Below are 18,932 nucleotides of genomic sequence, written 5' to 3'. Positions count from 1 at the left end.
GTTCTATTAGACAAGCTTTAGTAGGGTTCTATTAGACATGCTTCAGTAGGGTTCTATTAGACATGCTTCAGTAGGGTTCTGTTAGACATGCTTCAGTAGGGTTCTATTAGACTAGGGTTTTATGGGACGTGTTTCCACTGACTTCCACACACACGTTTGTGTAGACAGCACTGTTTTATGTTAAATAATTAAATAGCGTAGAGTTCAGTGATACAGATTAGATATTTATACTTTGTTTGCACTAAAATACTGAAGTGCAGTCTGAGACGTTGTTAACCCTGTCAGTGCCGTGTTCTGATTAATTTAAGGTGAAGCTGTGATTCCTGTGTAGTCTAACAGCAGCTGTTTGGGCTATGTACCTATTTTCATTCATTGGTGCCGCTATACAGCCCTGGTACACATTATTAATGCATTGTTACTGGATATGTTTTGCACTAATGAATATACTTAAAGTGTAAGTAATTATGAAATGAGAAATATAAATATTATTGTTTTAGGAGTGACGAGTATTCAAAGCCCACAAAATGCAGTTCTGGCAAGCCTTATAGAAAATATTATAAAGATCCAGATGTAGCTTTACTAAAACTGTCATCCTGGAGAAACACAATAATAAACCAATATTATTTTTATGTTCTGAGTGGATTTTCTTTGATGTCTAATGTATGATTGCTTATAAAGTGCTAACACGGAACTGAAGGAACTTTGTTCTCTAACTCACAGGAGACAAATGTGACTATATATGCAGGAATGTAAAGCAGTCTTTTTATTGTGTTTCAGATCTCCTGCCCATGTCAGCTGGTGCGATTGTGGGTATAATCATTGCAGTGGTTTCATTGATTGCCATTGTGGCTGGCATCATTGTTTACAAATATAGAGGTAAGCACTAACTTTATTCACATCTTAGCAGAACACAGTATCATCACTCTCACACTGCAGGACAACAACTATAGAGTGTCTGTGTGTGACTGGATCAACAGACATGATGGACACAGGGACAGTTTGACTGACCAGCAGCATCACCAGACCTCAGTTCAGTGCTTAAGACAGAGGTGTAGTTCTTACCTGTCAGGACTGACACTGTTATTAAAATAAGGGGAGGAGTAACCAGGAATTAGAGAAGAAATGATGAATGCTGATTCTTTGTTCAGTGAGTTTTAGAGATGCTCTGAGATTTTGGTGATGGAAAAACGACAGAAAGCAGCACTTTGTTTCTGGACTAAAGAGAAAATAGAAGATTAAAAAATAAAAGATGAAATATGTTTATAATAGAGTTTATAATAGAGTTTATAATAGAGTTTCAAAATCAGTGACAAAATACAAAATAGTTTACATAGGAAAAGATGTTATAACCAACATAACCTTATTGTTCCTATAAAAGTGTCGTTGTATTTTAATAGTAGAGTATTCTTTCAAAACATATGGGCCAAAATTATTGGCCCCCTTTAAGGAATATTTTAAACTCTGTATTTAAGTTGTCTGAAATTACACACAGGGTTTAAAGCTCTCTTTGGAAACATTTAACAAAATAAAAGTGTACATCTTACAAACTACACTGTTGTAGAAACCTGAGGGTTTTTTAGTTAAAATATCTACAACGTTGATTCATTTATTAATTTCCGCATCATTAACATAATTATAACAAGCTGGGATGTAAATGTAACGCTGAAAGAGGTGAAGAGGCAGGATACGAATGTGCAGGTCCTTGTGTTTGTTGAAAACACTGAAGAAAACAAATCCACAAAGGCGACGAAACACACAGGTGATGAAGAGGCAGGACAGGAGAGGAGACAGAGACCAAAACAACAACAAAAGCACATGACGAGACACACGAGGGAAGGTAAACAAAGGCAGACACAGACTGAAACAAAGAAAGACAAGGAGAGGAAAGACAGGATGATACAGAACAACAACCTCCTTCAGAAAGAGATTTCAGAGTTACAGACATCCAAACCTGCATTTAATCTTCATTTGACATGAATGTGTTGATTGTTTGAAAAAATGTCTGAAGAAAAACTAAAATAAACAGGAATCCGCTAACTCGCTATGACATCTGGGCCGCTCCGCCTTGTGCTCTCTTATTGTTTGTCTTCATAATTTATCAGTAAGTTTTCATGACATTTGCACTCTGTATTCACATCACTTGAATTAGGAAGGGAAAACAGAAGGCTGAGACTGCAGTACAGAGTTCTGCACAAATAAAAAGTCAGAAATATGGGAACACTTCACATTCACATCATTTATGAAGACAGTGTCCTGTAAGGTGAGTTAAACTGAGCTCAGCTTTGACAGCAGAGTGACTGTCAGAGTGAGGATCCAGAGAAATACATTCACAGCTGAAAATGACTGGAGCTCAGCGCGGGGAGTAAAGCACAGTGACACTGTAGTCTAAATTAAATATGATGTGTCGTCTGCTTTTCATTGAGCTGTGTTTTAGTTTATCTCAGTAAACAGTGCTGACTGAAGCAGTGAGCTGTGTTTTAGTTTAGCTCAGTAAGCAGTGCTGACTGAAGCAGTGAGCAGTGTTTTAGTTTATCTCAGTAAACAGCGCTGACTGAAGCAGTGAGCTGTGTTTTAGTTTATGTCAGTAAACAGTGCTGACTGAAGCAGTGAGCTGTGTTTTTAGTTTATCTCAGTAAACAGTGCTGACTGAAGCAGTGAGCTGTGTTTTAGTTTGTCAGTAAACAGCGCCGACTGAAGCAGTGAGCTGTGTTTTAGTTTGTCAGTAAACAGCGCCGACTGAAGCAGTGAGCTGTGTTTTAGTTTATGTCAGTAAACAGTGCTGACTGAAGCAGTGAGCTGTGTTTTAGTTTATCTCAGTAAACCGTGCTGACTGAAGCAGTGAGCTGTGTTTTAGTTTATGTCAGTAAACAGTGCTGACTGAAGCAGTGAGCTGTGTTTTAGTTTATCTCAGTAAGCAGTGCTGACTGAAGCAGTGAGCTGTGTTTTAGTTTATGTCAGTAAACAGTGCTGACTGAAGCAGTGAGCTGTGTTTTAGTTTATGTCAGTAAACAGTGCTGACTGAAGCAGTGAGCTGTGTTTTAGTTTAGCTCAGTAAACAGTGCTGACTGAAGCAGTGAGCTGTGTTTTAGTTTATGTCAGTAAACAGCGCTGACTGAAGCAGTGAGCTGTGTTTTAGTTTATGTCAGTAAACAGTGCTGACTGAAGCAGTGAGCTGTGTTTTAGTTTATCTCAGTAAACAGCGCTGACTGAAGCAGTGAGCTGTGTTTTAGTTTATCTCAGTAAACAGCGCCGACTGAAGCAGTGAGCTGTGTTTTAGTTTATGTCAGTAAACAGTGCTGACTGAAGCAGTGAGCTGTGTTTTAGTTTATCTCAGTAAACAGCGCCGACTGAAGCAGTGAGCTGTGTTTTAGTTTAGCTCAGTAAACAGTGCCGACTGAAGCAGTGAGCTGTGTTTTAGTTTATGTCAGTAAACAGCGCCGACTGAAGCAGTGAGCTGTGTTTTAGTTTATCTCAGTAAACAGTGCTGACTGAAGCAGTGAGCTGTGTTTTAGTTTATCTCAGTAAACAGTGCTGACTGAAGCAGTGAGCTGTGTTTTAGTTTATCTCAGTAAACAGCGCCGACTGAAGCAGTGAGCTGTGTTTAGTTTATGTCAGTAAACAGTGCTGACTGAAGCAGTGAGCTGTGTTTTAGTTTATCTCAGTAAACAGCGCCGACTGAAGCAGTGAGCTGTGTTTTAGTTTATGTCAGTAAACAGCGCCGACTGAAGCAGTGAGCTGTGTTTTAGTTTATCTCAGTAAACAGCGCCGACTGAAGCAGTGAGCTGTGTTTTAGTTTATGTCAGTAAACAGCGCCGACTGAAGCAGTGAGCTGTGTTTTAGTTTATGTCAGTAAACAGTGCTGACTGAAGCAGTGAGCTGTGTTTTAGTTTATGTCAGTAAACAGCGCCGACTGAAGCAGTGAGCTGTGTTTTAGTTATCTCAGTAAACAGTGCTGACTGAAGCAGTGAGCTGTGTTTTAGTTTAGCTCAGTAAGCAGTGCTGACTGAAGCAGTGAGCTGTGTTTTAGTTTATGTCAGTAAGCAGTGCTGACTGAAGCAGTGAGCTGTGTTTTAGTTTATCTCAGTAAGCAGCGCCGACTGAAGCAGTGAGCTGTGTTTTAGTTTATCTCAGTAAACAGCGCCGACTGAAGCAGTGAGCTGTGTTTTAGTTTATGTCAGTAAACAGCGCCGACTGAAGCAGTGAGCTGTGTTTTAGTTTATGTCAGTAAACAGCGCCGACTGAAGCAGTGAGCTGTGTTTTAGTTTATGTCAGTAAACAGCGCCGACTGAAGCAGTGAGCTGTGTTTTAGTTTATGTCAGTAAACAGCGCCGACTGAAGCAGTGAGCTGTGTTTTAGTTTATCTCAGTAAGCAGTGCCGACTGAAGCAGTGAGCTGTGTTTTAGTTTATCTCAGTAAGCAGTGCTGACTGAAGCAGTGAGCTGTGTTTAGTTTATGTCAGTAATCAGTGCTGACTGAAGCAGTGAGCTGTGTTTTAGTTTATGTCAGTAAACAGTGCTGACTGAAGCAGTGAGCTGTGTTTTAGTTTATCTCAGTAAAGCAGTGCTGACTGAAGCAGTGAGCTGTGTTTTAGTTTATCTCAGTAAACAGTGCTGACTGAAGCAGTGAGCTGTGTTTTAGTTTAGCTCAGTAAAGCAGTGCTGACTGAAGCAGTGAGCTGTGTTTTAGTTTATGTCAGTAAGCAGTGCTGACTGAAGCAGTGAGCTGTGTTTTAGTTTATCTCAGTAAGCAGCGCCGACTGAAGCAGTGAGCTGTGTTTTAGTTTATCTCAGTAAACAGCGCCGACTGAAGCAGTGAGCTGTGTTTTAGTTTATGTCAGTAAACAGTGCTGACTGAAGCAGTGAGCTGTGTTTTAGTTTATCTCAGTAAGCAGTGCTGACTGAAGCAGTGAGCTGTGTTTTAGTTTATCTCAGTAAACAGTGCTGACTGAAGCAGTGAGCTGTGTTTTAGTTTAGCTCAGTAAGCAGTGCTGACTGAAGCAGTGAGCTGTGTTTTAGTTTATGTCAGTAAGCAGTGCTGACTGAAGCAGTGAGCTGTGTTTTAGTTTATCTCAGTAAGCAGCGCCGACTGAAGCAGTGAGCTGTGTTTTAGTTTATCTCAGTAAACAGCGCCGACTGAAGCAGTGAGCTGTGTTTTAGTTTATGTCAGTAAACAGCGCCGACTGAAGCAGTGAGCTGTGTTTTAGTTTATGTCAGTAAACAGCGCCGACTGAAGCAGTGAGCTGTGTTTTAGTTTATGTCAGTAAACAGCGCTGACTGAAGCAGTGAGCTGTGTTTTAGTTTATGTCAGTAAACAGTGCTGACTGAAGCAGTGAGCTGTGTTTTAGTTTATCTCAGTAAGCAGTGCTGACTGAAGCAGTGAGCTGTGTTTTAGTTTATCTCAGTAAGCAGTGCTGACTGAAGCAGTGAGCTGTGTTTTAGTTTATGTCAGTAAACAGTGCTGACTGAAGCAGTGAGCTGTGTTTTAGTTTATGTCAGTAAACAGTGCTGACTGAAGCAGTGAGCTGTGTTTTAGTTTATCTCAGTAAACAGCGCTGACTGAAGCAGTGAGCTGTGTTTTAGTTTATCAGTAAACAGTGCTGACTGAAGCAGTGAGCTGTGTTTTAGTTTAGCTCAGTAAACAGCGCTGACTGAAGCAGTGAGCTGTGTTTTAGTTTAGCTCAGTAAACAGCGCTGACTGAAGCAGTGAGCTGTGTTTTAGTTTATGTCAGTAAACAGCGCTGACTGAAGCAGTGAGCTGTGTTTTAGTTTATGTCAGTAAACAGCGCTGACTGAAGCAGTGAGCTGTGTTTTAGTTTATGTCAGTAAACAGCGCCGACTGAAGCAGTGAGCTGTGTTTTAGTTTATGTCAGTAAGCAGTGCTGACTGAAGCAGTGAGCTGTGTTTTAGTTTATGTCAGTAAACAGCGCCGACTGAAGCAGTGAGCTGTGTTTTAGTTTATCTCAGTAAACAGCGCCGACTGAAGCAGTGAGCTGTGTTTTAGTTTATCTCAGTAAACAGTGCTGACTGAAGCAGTGAGCTGTGTTTTAGTTTATGTCAGTAAACAGTGCTGACTGAAGCAGTGAGCTGTGTTTTAGTTTATCTCAGTAAACAGTGCTGACTGAAGCAGTGAGCTGTGTTTTAGTTCAGCTCAGTAAACAGTGCTGACTGAAGCAGTGAGCTGTGTTTTAGTTTAGTCAGTAAACAGTGCTGACTGAAGCAGTGAGCTGTGTTTTAGTTTATCTCAGTAAACAGTGCTGACTGAAGCAGTGAGCTGTGTTTTAGTTTATCTCAGTAAACAGTGCTGACTGAAGCAGTGAGCTGTGTTTTAGTTTATGTCAGTAAACAGTGCTGACTGAAGCAGTGAGCTGTGTTTTAGTTTATCTCAGTAAACAGTGCTGACTGAAGCAGTGAGCTGTGTTTTAGTTTAGCTCAGTAAGCAGTGCTGACTGAAGCAGTGAGCTGTGTTTTAGTTTAGCTCAGTAAGCAGTGCTGACTGAAGCAGTGAGCTGTGTTTTAGTTTATCTCAGTAAGCAGTGCTGACTGAAGCAGTGAGCTGTGTTTTAGTTTATCTCAGTAAGCAGTGCTGACTGAAGCAGTGAGCTGTGTTTTAGTTTATGTCAGTAAACAGTGCTGACTGAAGCAGTGAGCTGTGTTTTAGTTTATGTCAGTAAACAGTGCTGACTGAAGCAGTGAGCTGTTTTAGTTTAGCTCAGTAAACAGCGCTGACTGAAGCAGTGAGCTGTGTTTTAGTTTATGTCAGTAAACAGTGCTGACTGAAGCAGTGAGCTGTGTTTTAGTTTATCTCAGTAAACAGTGCTGACTGAAGCAGTGAGCTGTGTTTTAGTTTGTCAGTAAACAGCGCCGACTGAAGCAGTGAGCTGTGTTTTAGTTTGTCAGTAAACAGCGCCGACTGAAGCAGTGAGCTGTGTTTTAGTTTATGTCAGTAAACAGTGCTGACTGAAGCAGTGAGCTGTGTTTTAGTTTATCTCAGTAAACCGTGCTGACTGAAGCAGTGAGCTGTGTTTTAGTTTATGTCAGTAAACAGTGCTGACTGAAGCAGTGAGCTGTGTTTTAGTTTATCTCAGTAAGCAGTGCTGACTGAAGCAGTGAGCTGTGTTTTAGTTATGTCAGTAAACAGTGCTGACTGAAGCAGTGAGCTGTGTTTTAGTTTATGTCAGTAAACAGTGCTGACTGAAGCAGTGAGCTGTGTTTTAGTTTAGCTCAGTAAACAGTGCTGACTGAAGCAGTGAGCTGTGTTTTAGTTTATGTCAGTAAACAGCGCTGACTGAAGCAGTGAGCTGTGTTTTAGTTTATGTCAGTAAACAGCGCTGACTGAAGCAGTGAGCTGTGTTTTAGTTTATCTCAGTAAACAGTGCTGACTGAAGCAGTGAGCTGTGTTTTAGTTTATCTCAGTAAAGCAGTGCTGACTGAAGCAGTGAGCTGTGTTTTAGTTTATGTCAGTAAACAGCGCTGACTGAAGCAGTGAGCTGTGTTTTAGTTTATGTCAGTAAACAGCGCCGACTGAAGCAGTGAGCTGTGTTTTAGTTTATGTCAGTAAACAGCGCTGACTGAAGCAGTGAGCTGTGTTTTAGTTTATGTCAGTAAACAGCGCCGACTGAAGCAGTGAGCTGTGTTTTAGTTTATGCTCAGTAAACAGCGCTGACTGAAGCAGTGAGCTGTGTTTTAGTTTATGTCAGTAAACAGTGCTGACTGAAGCAGTGAGCTGTGTTTTAGTTTATGTCAGTAAACAGCGCCGACTGAAGCAGTGAGCTGTGTTTTAGTTTATCTCAGTAAACAGTGCTGACTGAAGCAGTGAGCTGTGTTTTAGTTTAGCTCAGTAAGCGTGCTGACTGAAGCAGTGAGCTGTGTTTTAGTTTATGTCAGTAAGCAGTGCCGACTGAAGCAGTGAGCTGTGTTTTAGTTTATCTCAGTAAACAGCGCCGACTGAAGCAGTGAGCTGTGTTTTAGTTTATGTCAGTAAACAGCGCCGACTGAAGCAGTGAGCTGTGTTTTAGTTTATGTCAGTAAACAGCGCCGACTGAAGCAGTGAGCTGTGTTTTAGTTTATGTCAGTAAGCAGTGCTGACTGAAGCAGTGAGCTGTGTTTTAGTTTATCTCAGTAAAGCAGTGCTGACTGAAGCAGTGAGCTGTGTTTTAGTTTATCTCAGTAAGCAGTGCTGACTGAAGCAGTGAGCTGTGTTTTAGTTTATGTCAGTAAACAGTGCTGACTGAAGCAGTGAGCTGTGTTTTAGTTTATGTCAGTAAACAGTGCTGACTGAAGCAGTGAGCTGTGTTTTAGTTTGTCAGTAAACAGCGCCGACTGAAGCAGTGAGCTGTGTTTTAGTTTGTCAGTAAACAGCGCCGACTGAAGCAGTGAGCTGTGTTTTAGTTTATGTCAGTAAACTGTGCTGACTGAAGCAGTGAGCTGTGTTTTAGTTTAGCTCAGTAAACCGTGCTGACTGAAGCAGTGAGCTGTGTTTTAGTTTATGTCAGTAAACAGTGCTGACTGAAGCAGTGAGCTGTGTTTTAGTTTATCTCAGTAAGCAGTGCTGACTGAAGCAGTGAGCTGTGTTTTAGTTTATCTCAGTAAGCAGTGCTGACTGAAGCAGTGAGCTGTGTTTTAGTTTATGTCAGTAAACAGTGCTGACTGAAGCAGTGAGCTGTGTTTTAGTTTATGTCAGTAAACAGTGCTGACTGAAGCAGTGAGCTGTGTTTTAGTTTAGCTCAGTAAACAGCGCTGACTGAAGCAGTGAGCTGTGTTTTAGTTTATGTCAGTAAACAGCGCTGACTGAAGCAGTGAGCTGTGTTTTAGTTTATGTCAGTAAACAGCGCTGACTGAAGCAGTGAGCTGTGTTTTAGTTTATGTCAGTAAACAGTGCTGACTGAAGCAGTGAGCTGTGTTTTAGTTTATCTCAGTAAACAGCGCCGACTGAAGCAGTGAGCTGTGTTTTAGTTTATCTCAGTAAACAGTGCTGACTGAAGCAGTGAGCTGTGTTTTAGTTTATCTCAGTAAACAGTGCTGACTGAAGCAGTGAGCTGTGTTTTAGTTTATGTCAGTAACAGTGCTGACTGAAGCAGTGAGCTGTGTTTTAGTTTATCTCAGTAAGCAGCGCTGACTGAAGCAGTGAGCTGTGTTTTAGTTTATGCTCAGTAAACAGCGCTGACTGAAGCAGTGAGCTGTGTTTTAGTTTATGTCAGTAAACAGCGCTGACTGAAGCAGTGAGCTGTGTTTTAGTTTATGCTCAGTAAACAGCGCTGACTGAAGCAGTGAGCTGTGTTTTAGTTTATGCTCAGTAAACAGTGCTGACTGAAGCAGTGAGCTGTGTTTTAGTTTATGTCAGTAAACAGTGCTGACTGAAGCAGTGAGCTGTGTTTTAGTTTATCTCAGTAAACAGTGCTGACTGAAGCAGTGAGCTGTGTTTTAGTTTATGTCAGTAAACAGTGCTGACTGAAGCAGTGAGCTGTGTTTTAGTTTATGTCAGTAAACAGTGCTGACTGAAGCAGTGAGCTGTGTTTTAGTTTATCTCAGTAAACAGCGCTGGCTGAAGCAGTGAGCAGTGTTTTAGTTTATCTCAGTAAACAGTGCTGACTGAAGCAGTGAGCTGTGTTTTAGTTTATGTCAGTAAGCAGTGCTGACTGAAGCAGTGAGCTGTGTTTTAGTTTATCTCAGTAAACAGTGCTGACTGAAGCAGTGAGCTGTGTTTTAGTTTATCTCAGTAAACAGTGCTGACTGAAGCAGTGAGCTGTGTTTTAGTTTATCAGTAAACAGTGCTGACTGAAGCAGTGAGCTGTGTTTTAGTTTATGTCAGTAAACAGTGCTGACTGAAGCAGTGAGCTGTGTTTTAGTTTAGCTCAGTAAACAGTGCTGACTGAAGCAGTGAGCTGTGTTTTAGTTTAGCTCAGTAAGCAGTGCTGACTGAAGCAGTGAGCTGTGTTTTAGTTTATGTCAGTAAACAGTGCTGACTGAAGCAGTGAGCTGTGTTTTAGTTTATCTCAGTAAACAGCGCTGACTGAAGCAGTGAGCTGTGTTTTAGTTTATGTCAGTAAACAGTGCTGACTGAAGCAGTGAGCTGTGTTTAAGTTTATGTCAGTAAGCAGTGCTGACTGAAGCAGTGAGCTGTGTTTTAGTTTATCTCAGTAAGCAGTGCTGACTGAAGCAGTGAGCAGTGTTTTAGTTTATGTCAGTAAACAGCGCCGACTGAAGCAGTGAGCTGTGTTTTAGTTTATGTCAGTAAACAGTGCTGACTGAAGCAGTGAGCTGTGTTTTAGTTTAGCTCAGTAAACAGCGCTGACTGAAGCAGTGAGCTGTGTTTTAGTTTATCTCAGTAAACAGTGCTGACTGAAGCAGTGAGCTGTGTTTTAGTTTATCTCAGTAAACAGTGCTGACTGAAGCAGTGAGCTGTGTTTTAGTTTATCTCAGTAAACAGTGCTGACTGAAGCAGTGAGCTGTGTTTTAGTTTATCTCAGTAAACAGCGCTGACTGAAGCAGTGAGCTGTGTTTTAGTTTATCAGTAAACAGTGCTGACTGAAGCAGTGAGCTGTGTTTTAGTTTAGCTCAGTAAACAGCGCTGACTGAAGCAGTGAGCTGTGCTTTAGTTTAGCTCAGTAAACAGCACTGACTGAAGCAGTGAGCTGTGTTTTAGTTTATGTCAGTAAACAGTGCTGACTGAAGCAGTGAGCTGTGTTTTAGTTTATCTCAGTAAACAGTGCTGACTGAAGCAGTGAGCTGTGTTTTAGTTTATGTCAGTAAACAGCGCCGACTGAAGCAGTGAGCTGTGTTTTAGTTTATGTCAGTAAACAGCGCCGACTGAAGCAGTGAGCTGTGTTTTAGTTTATGTCAGTAAACAGTGCTGACTGAAGCAGTGAGCTGTGTTTTAGTTTATGTCAGTAAGCAGTGCTGACTGAAGCAGTGAGCTGTGTTTTAGTTTATCTCAGTAAACAGCGCTGGCTGAAGCAGTGAGCAGTGTTTTAGTTTATCTCAGTAAACAGTGCTGACTGAAGCAGTGAGCTGTGTTTTAGTTTATGTCAGTAAACAGTGCTGACTGAAGCAGTGAGCTGTGTTTTAGTTTATCTCAGTAAACAGTGCTGACTGAAGCAGTGAGCTGTGTTTTAGTTTATCTCAGTAAACAGTGCTGACTGAAGCAGTGAGCTGTGTTTTAGTTCAGCTCAGTAAACAGCGCTGACTGAAGCAGTGAGCTGTGTTTTAGTTTATATCAGTAATCAGTGCTGACTGAAGCAGTGAGCTGTGTTTTAGTTTATGTCAGTAAACAGTGCTGACTGAAGCAGTGAGCTGTGTTTTAGTTTAGCTCAGTAAGCAGTGCTGACTGAAGCAGTGAGCTGTGTTTTAGTTTAGCTCAGTAAGCAGTGCTGACTGAAGCAGTGAGCTGTGTTTTAGTTTATGTCAGTAAGCAGTGCTGACTGAAGCAGTGAGCTGTGTTTTAGTTTATCTCAGTAAGCAGCGCTGACTGAAGCAGTGAGCTGTGTTTTAGTTTATGTCAGTAAGCAGTGCTGACTGAAGCAGTGAGCTGTGTTTTAGTTTATGTCAGTAAGCAGTGCTGACTGAAGCAGTGAGCTGTGTTTTAGTTTATCTCAGTAAGCAGTGCTGACTGAAGCAGTGAGCTGTGTTTTAGTTTATGTCAGTAAACAGCGCCGACTGAAGCAGTGAGCTGTGTTTTAGTTTATGTCAGTAAACAGCGCCGACTGAAGCAGTGAGCTGTGTTTTAGTTTATGTCAGTAAACAGCGCCGACTGAAGCAGTGAGCTGTGTTTTAGTTTATGTCAGTAAGCAGTGCTGACTGAAGCAGTGAGCTGTGTTTTAGTTTATCTCAGTAAGCAGTGCTGACTGAAGCAGTGAGCTGGGTTTAAGTTTATGTCAGTAAGCAGTGCTGACTGAAGCAGTGAGCTGTGTTTTAGTTTATCTCAGTAAGCAGTGCTGACTGAAGCAGTGAGCTGTGTTTTAGTTTATCTCAGTAAACAGCACCGACTGAAGCAGTGAGCTGTGTTTTAGTTTATGTCAGTAAGCAGTGCTGACTGAAGCAGTGAGCTGGGTTTAAGTTTATGTCAGTAAGCAGTGCTGACTGAAGCAGTGAGCTGTGTTTTAGTTTATCTCAGTAAGCAGTGCTGACTGAAGCAGTGAGCTGTGTTTTAGTTTATCTCAGTAAACAGCGCCGACTGAAGCAGTGAGCTGTGTTTTAGTTTATGTCAGTAAGCAGTGCCGACTGAAGCAGTGAGCTGTGTTTTAGTTTATGTCAGTAAACAGCGCCGACTGAAGCAGTGAGCTGTGTTTTAGTTTATCTCAGTAAACCGTGCTGACTGAAGCAGTGAGCTGTGTTTTAGTTTAGCTCAGTAAACAGTGCTGACTGAAGCAGTGAGCTGTGTTTTAGTTTATCTCAGTAAACAGTGCTGACTGAAGCAGTGAGCTGTGTTTTAGTTTAGCTCAGTAAACCGTGCTGACTGAAGCAGTGAGCTGTGTTTTAGTTTATGTCAGTAAGCAGTGCTGACTGAAGCAGTGAGCTGTGTTTTAGTTTATCTCAGTAAGCAGTGCTGACTGAAGCAGTGAGCTGTGTTTTAGTTTATCTCAGTAAACAGCGCTGACTGAAGCAGTGAGCTGTGTTTTAGTTTATGTCAGTAAACAGTGCTGACTGAAGCAGTGAGCTGTGTTTTAGTTTATGTCAGTAAGCAGTGCTGACTGAAGCAGTGAGCTGTGTTTTAGTTTATCTCAGTAAAGCAGTGCTGACTGAAGCAGTGAGCTGTGTTTTAGTTTATCTCAGTAAACAGCGCTGACTGAAGCAGTGAGCTGTGTTTTAGTTTATGTCAGTAAACAGTGCTGACTGAAGCAGTGAGCTGTGTTTTAGTTTATGTCAGTAAACAGCGCCGACTGAAGCAGTGAGCTGTGTTTTAGTTTATGTCAGTAAACAGTGCTGACTGAAGCAGTGAGCTGTGTTTTAGTTTAGCTCAGTAAACCGTGCTGACTGAAGCAGTGAGCTGTGTTTTAGTTTATGTCAGTAAGCAGTGCTGACTGAAGCAGTGAGCTGTGTTTTAGTTTATGTCAGTAAGCAGTGCTGACTGAAGCAGTGAGCTGTGTTTTAGTTTATCTCAGTAAGCAGCGCCGACTGAAGCAGTGAGCTGTGTTTTAGTTTATCTCAGTAAACAGCGCCGACTGAAGCAGTGAGCTGTGTTTTAGTTTATGTCAGTAAACAGCGCCGACTGAAGCAGTGAGCTGTGTTTTAGTTTAGCTCAGTAAACAGCGCTGACTGAAGCAGTGAGCTGTGTTTTAGTTTATGTCAGTAAACAGTGCTGACTGAAGCAGTGAGCTGTGTTTTAGTTTATCTCAGTAAACAGTGCTGACTGAAGCAGTGAGCTGTGTTTTAGTTATCTCAGTAAACAGTGCTGACTGAAGCAGTGAGCTGTGTTTTAGTTTATCTCAGTAAACAGCGCTGACTGAAGCAGTGAGCTGTGTTTTAGTTTATCAGTAAACAGTGCTGACTGAAGCAGTGAGCTGTGTTTTAGTTTAGCTCAGTAAACAGCGGACTGAAGCAGTGAGCTGTGCTTTAGTTTAGCTCAGTAAACAGCGCTGACTGAAGCAGTGAGCTGTGTTTTAGTTTATCTCAGTAAGCAGTGCTGACTGAAGCAGTGAGCTGTGTTTTAGTTTAGCTCAGTAAGCAGTGCTGACTGAAGCAGTGAGCTGTGTTTTAGTTTAGCTCAGTAAGCAGTGCTGACTGAAGCAGTGAGCTGTGTTTTAGTTTATGTCAGTAAGCAGTGCTGACTGAAGCAGTGAGCTGTGTTTTAGTTTATCTCAGTAAGCAGCGCTGACTGAAGCAGTGAGCTGTGTTTTAGTTTATCTCAGTAAGCAGCGCTGACTGAAGCAGTGAGCTGTGTTTTAGTTTATGTCAGTAAGCAGTGCTGACTGAAGCAGTGAGCTGTGTTTTAGTTTATGTCAGTAAGCAGTGCTGACTGAAGCAGTGAGCTGTGTTTTAGTTTATCTCAGTAAACAGTGCTGACTGAAGCAGTGAGCTGTGTTTTAGTTTATCTCAGTAAACAGCGCTGACTGAAGCAGTGAGCTGTGTTTTAGTTTATCTCAGTAAGCAGTGCCGACTGAAGCAGTGAGCTGTGTTTTAGTTTATGTCAGTAAACAGCGCCGACTGAAGCAGTGAGCTGTGTTTTAGTTTATGTCAGTAAACAGCGCCGACTGAAGCAGTGAGCTGTGTTTTAGTTTAGCTCAGTAAACAGTGCTGACTGAAGCAGTGAGCTGTGTTTTAGTTTAGCTCAGTAAACAGTGCTGACTGAAGCAGTGAGCTGTGTTTTAGTTTATGTCAGTAAACAGTGCTGACTGAAGCAGTGAGCTGTGTTTTAGTTTATGTCAGTAAACAGCGCCGACTGAAGCAGTGAGCTGTGTTTTAGTTTATCTCAGTAAACAGTGCTGACTGAAGCAGTGAGCTGTGTTTTAGTTTAGCTCAGTAAGCAGTGCTGACTGAAGCAGTGAGCTGTGTTTTAGTTTATGTCAGTAAGCAGCGCTGACTGAAGCAGTGAGCTGTGTTTTAGTTTATGTCAGTAAGCAGTGCTGACTGAAGCAGTGAGCTGTGTTTTAGTTTATCTCAGTAAGCAGTGCTGACTGAAGCAGTGAGCTGTGTTTTAGTTTATCTCAGTAAGCAGCGCTGACTGAAGCAGTGAGCTGTGTTTTAGTTTATCTCAGTAAACAGCGCTGACTGAAGCAGTGAGCTGTGTTTTAGTTTATGTCAGTAAACAGTGCCGACTGAAGCAGTGAGCTGTGTTTTAGTTTATGTCAGTAAACAGCGCCGACTGAAGCAGTGAGCTGTGTTTTAGTTTATGTCAGTAAACAGTGCTGACTGAAGCAGTGAGCTGTGTTTTAGTTTATCTCAGTAAACCGTGCTGACTGAAGCAGTGAGCAGTGTTTTAGTTTATGTCAGTAAACAGCGCCGACTGAAGCAGTGAGCTGTGCTTTAGTTTATGTCAGTAAACAGTGCTGACTGAAGCAGTGAGCTGTGTTTTAGTTTATCTCAGTAAACAGCGCTGACTGAAGCAGTGAGCTGTGTTTTAGTTTATGTCAGTAAACAGCGCCGACTGAAGCAGTGAGCTGTGTTTTAGTTTATCTCAGTAAACAGTGCTGACTGAAGCAGTGAGCAGTGTTTTAGTTTATGTCAGTAAACAGCGCTGACTGAAGCAGTGAGCTGTGTTTTAGTTTATCTCAGTAAACAGTGCTGACTGAAGCAGTGAGCTGTGTTTTAGTTTATCTCAGTAAGCAGTGCTGACTGAAGCAGTGAGCTGTGTTTTAGTTTATCTCAGTAAGCAGTGCTGACTGAAGCAGTGAGCTGTGTTTTAGTTTAGCTCAGTAAACAGCGCTGACTGAAGCAGTGAGCTGTGCTTTAGTTTAGCTCAGTAAACAGCGCTGACTGAAGCAGTGAGCTGTGCTTTAGTTTAGCTCAGTAAACAGCGCTGACTGAAGCAGTGAGCTGTGTTTTAGTTTATCAGTAAACAGTGCTGACTGAAGCAGTGAGCTGTGTTTTAGCTTATCTCAGTAAACAGTGCTGACTGAAGCAGTGAGCTGTGTTGTAGCTTATCTCAGTATACAGCGCTGACTGAAGCAGTGAGCTGTGTTTTAGTTTATCTCAGTAAACAGCGCTGACTGAAGCAGTGAGCTGTGTTTTAGTTTATCTCAGTAAACAGTGCTGACTGAAGCAGTGAGCTGTGTTTTAGTTTATCTCAGTAAACAGCGCCGACTGAAGCAGTGAGCTGTGTTTTAGTTTATCTCAGTAAACAGTGCTGACTGAAGCAGTGAGCTGTGTTTTAGTTTATCTCAGTAAACAGTGCTGACTGAAGCAGTGAGCTGTGTTTTAGTTTATCTCAGTAAACAGCGCTGACTGAAGCAGTGAGCTGTGTTTTAGTTTATGTCAGTAAACAGCGCTGACTGAAGCAGTGAGCTGTGTTTTAGTTTAGCTCAGTAAACAGCGCTGACTGAAGCAGTGAGCTGTGTTTTAGTTTATCTCAGTAAACAGCGCTGACTGAAGCAGTGAGCTGTGTTTTAGTTTATCTCAGTAAACAGTGCTGACTGAAGCAGTGAGCAGTGTTTTAGTTTATGTCAGTAAACAGCGCCGACTGAAGCAGTGAGCTGTGTTTTAGTTTATGTCAGTAAACAGTGCTGACTGAAGCAGTGAGCTGTGTTTTAGTTTATCTCAGTAAACAGCGCCGACTGAAGCAGTGAGCTGTGTTTTAGTTTATCTCAGTAAACAGCGCTGACTGAAGCAGTGAGCAGTTTTAGTTTATCTCAGTAAACAGCGCTGACTGAAGCAGTGAGCTGTGTTTTAGTTTAGCTCAGTAAACAGTGCTGACTGAAGCAGTGAGCTGTGTTTTAGTTTATCTCAGTAAACAGTGCTGACTGAAGCAGTGAGCTGTGTTTTAGTTTATCTCAGTAAACAGTGCTGACTGAAGCAGTGAGCAGTTTTAGTTTATCTCAGTAAACAGTGCTGACTGAAGCAGTGAGCTGTGTTTTAGTTTATCTCAGTAAACAGCGCTGACTGAAGCAGTGAGCAGTTTTAGTTTATCTCAGTAAACAGCGCTGACTGAAGCAGTGAGCTGTGTTTTAGTTTATGTCAGTAAACAGCGCTGACTGAAGCAGTGAGCTGTGTTTTAGTTTATCTCAGTAAACAGCGCCGACTGAAGCAGTGAGCTGTGCTTTAGTTTAGCTCAGTAAACAGCGCTGACTGAAGCAGTGAGCTGTGTTTTAGTTTATCAGTAAACAGTGCTGACTGAAGCAGTGAGCTGTGTTTTAGCTCATCTCAGTAAACAGTGCTGACTGAAGCAGTGAGCTGTGTTTTAGTTTATCTCAGTAAACAGTGCTGACTGAAGCAGTGAGCTGTGTTTTCATCTGTACTGCACGGCTAAATTATACTGTATAATATTCACTGCTGGTGCTCTAATGAACACAGACCTGCTCGTTCACATGGATATGGATATCTTTTGAAAGTGTACTCTCTCTGTGTTTTGACCTCCTGACCACACAAAAACAGTGTTTTAGGATCACTGAAAGTGGAGCTTTTTGATTTTAATGATACACAAACTCTACTGAAGAGCACTCAGCTCCTGTCTGTGGAGAATCTTCAGTCTGAACGTGTCAGAGAGTGAAAGGATCAGAGATGTGTGAATTAAGCCTTTAGCTGAGTGACCGTTTTATCAGGAACACCACAGAGTTCATCTGTCACTGTGGACATCAGGGTACAGTAAATGTGAGGAAACATGCTGTCCATGACTTTAAGCTTCACTAAGTAAATAATCTTGGTCCTGTAAACTGAATTCTCTTCTGTTTTATAGTCCTGCAGTCCTGACCTGTTAAATAAATAAGCTGCCTCTATAACCAGCAGTTCTTAACTAAACTGTGAGACTCCACAGCTCTGTACGTTTGTTTGGCAGGTTAGTTAGGCCTCTTGTGAAACAGGCCAACTTGCGTCGTCAAAATAAGACGTTTGGAGTCCAGCATCACACTTACTCTCACAAGAACATTACATTATATTAATGTAGTAATCCTTTGGATTATTAGGTTTCTGTTTATATTATTAACAGGTGGTCAGTATGTGTACTGGACTACATTTTAAAGTGACCCTCTCAGCCCTGTTAGTCACACTAGTTCATACAGTCTGTTCACTGAACCAGGTTTATGGAGTAAGACTCTGAAATGATTATTTTGGGGGAAATAGTTTTAAATGGGTCTTTTTCCTCTTTGTTGAACACAGTATGTCATTTCTTCTTTAATACATTTCACACACACAGTGTCAGAATATAAGCAGTAATCTAATCCTAGAAACATCTGCTGCCTGTACAACACACCACACAGCTGCTGACTGTCTGTTCACATGTGCCTGTGTTCATTATTATACTTCTCTGTTTACAGAAAGAAAAAGGAAAGAAGAGGAAAGACAGGAAAGAGGTAAAGTGGAGTTATTTAATTTCTTATTGTTTTCTTTTATTTAATCAGAGAATCTGATACTGTATGATCCACTGAATCAGTGTGGAGCTGAAGGAGATCTACACATGTAAACAGTGGAACAGCAGAGGATCTGTTCACAGTCAGAACTGTTACAGAGCTCCATCCTGAAATGGGTGTTTGGAGATGAGAGTCACACTGAACATGAACAGAGCAGCAGCTCCAGAACAGTTCAGTCTGTTTCTACAACAAGACACAGCCTTATTAGGAAACAAGGACACAATAGACTTTATTCATCAAAGCTGCACTCAAATCTGATCATAAAATGAGCGCAGGCAGATTTCACTGACTGTTCTGTTATTGATCAGTTTCATCTGTGGTGTATCTGCACAATCAAACTCTCGTCCGGTAGGAGTGTGAGTAAATCTGAGTGTAATGTTTTAACCTGAACATGCTTAATTTGAGGATTACTAACCAAAACTACTATCAGGATCATCTGTAATATCAATATAAATAGGAAATACAGTGCACTTCACTAATATCGACACCTCTGTAAACACAAATAAAACGGTCTGTAAAGAACATTCTTTACTGGTCATCAGAAGGCAGAGATTACAGTACAGGGTTCTGCACAAAAAAAGTCAAAAATGTGGAAACACTTTACATTCACACCATTTATGAAGACAGTGTCCTGTAAGGTGAGTTAAACTGAGCTCAGCTTTGACAGCAGAGTGACTGTCAGAGTGAGGATCCAGAGAAACACATTCACAGCTGAAAATGACTGAAGCTCAGCATGGAGAGTAAAGCACAGTGACACTGTAGCCCAGAGTTAAAACAGCATGTCTTCTGCTTTTCAGTGAGCTCTGTTTTGATTTGTCTCAGTAAACAGTGCTGACTGAAGCAGTGAGCTGTGTTTTAGTTTATCTCAGTAAACAGTGCTGACTGAAGCAGTGAGCTGTGTTTTCATCTGTACTGCACGGCTAAATTATACTGTATAATA

At 41.6% G+C, this 18,932-nt stretch overlaps 1 protein-coding gene across 1 annotated transcript in view; it reads left to right on the top strand.

Moving 5' to 3' along the window:
• The first annotated feature begins 774 nt into the window (after positions 1–774).
• Positions 775–18,932, top strand: part of LOC118800310 (ribonuclease inhibitor-like) — a 56,117-nt gene continuing 37,959 nt past the window's right edge. The window contains exons 1-2 of the mRNA XM_036560513.1: positions 775–876; positions 17,900–17,935. Coding sequence (XP_036416406.1) covers positions 789–876; positions 17,900–17,935 — 124 coding nt within the window. The 5' untranslated portion in view covers positions 775–788. The remainder of the gene's footprint in view (positions 877–17,899; positions 17,936–18,932) is intronic.

The sequence above is a fragment of the Colossoma macropomum genome, unplaced genomic scaffold (assembly GCF_904425465.1).
Source record: "Colossoma macropomum unplaced genomic scaffold, Colossoma_macropomum, whole genome shotgun sequence".
Lineage (NCBI taxonomy): Eukaryota > Metazoa > Chordata > Actinopteri > Characiformes > Serrasalmidae > Colossoma > Colossoma macropomum.
Note: the sequence above shows the minus strand (reverse complement) of the source record. Positions and strands in the feature narration are given on the sequence as shown.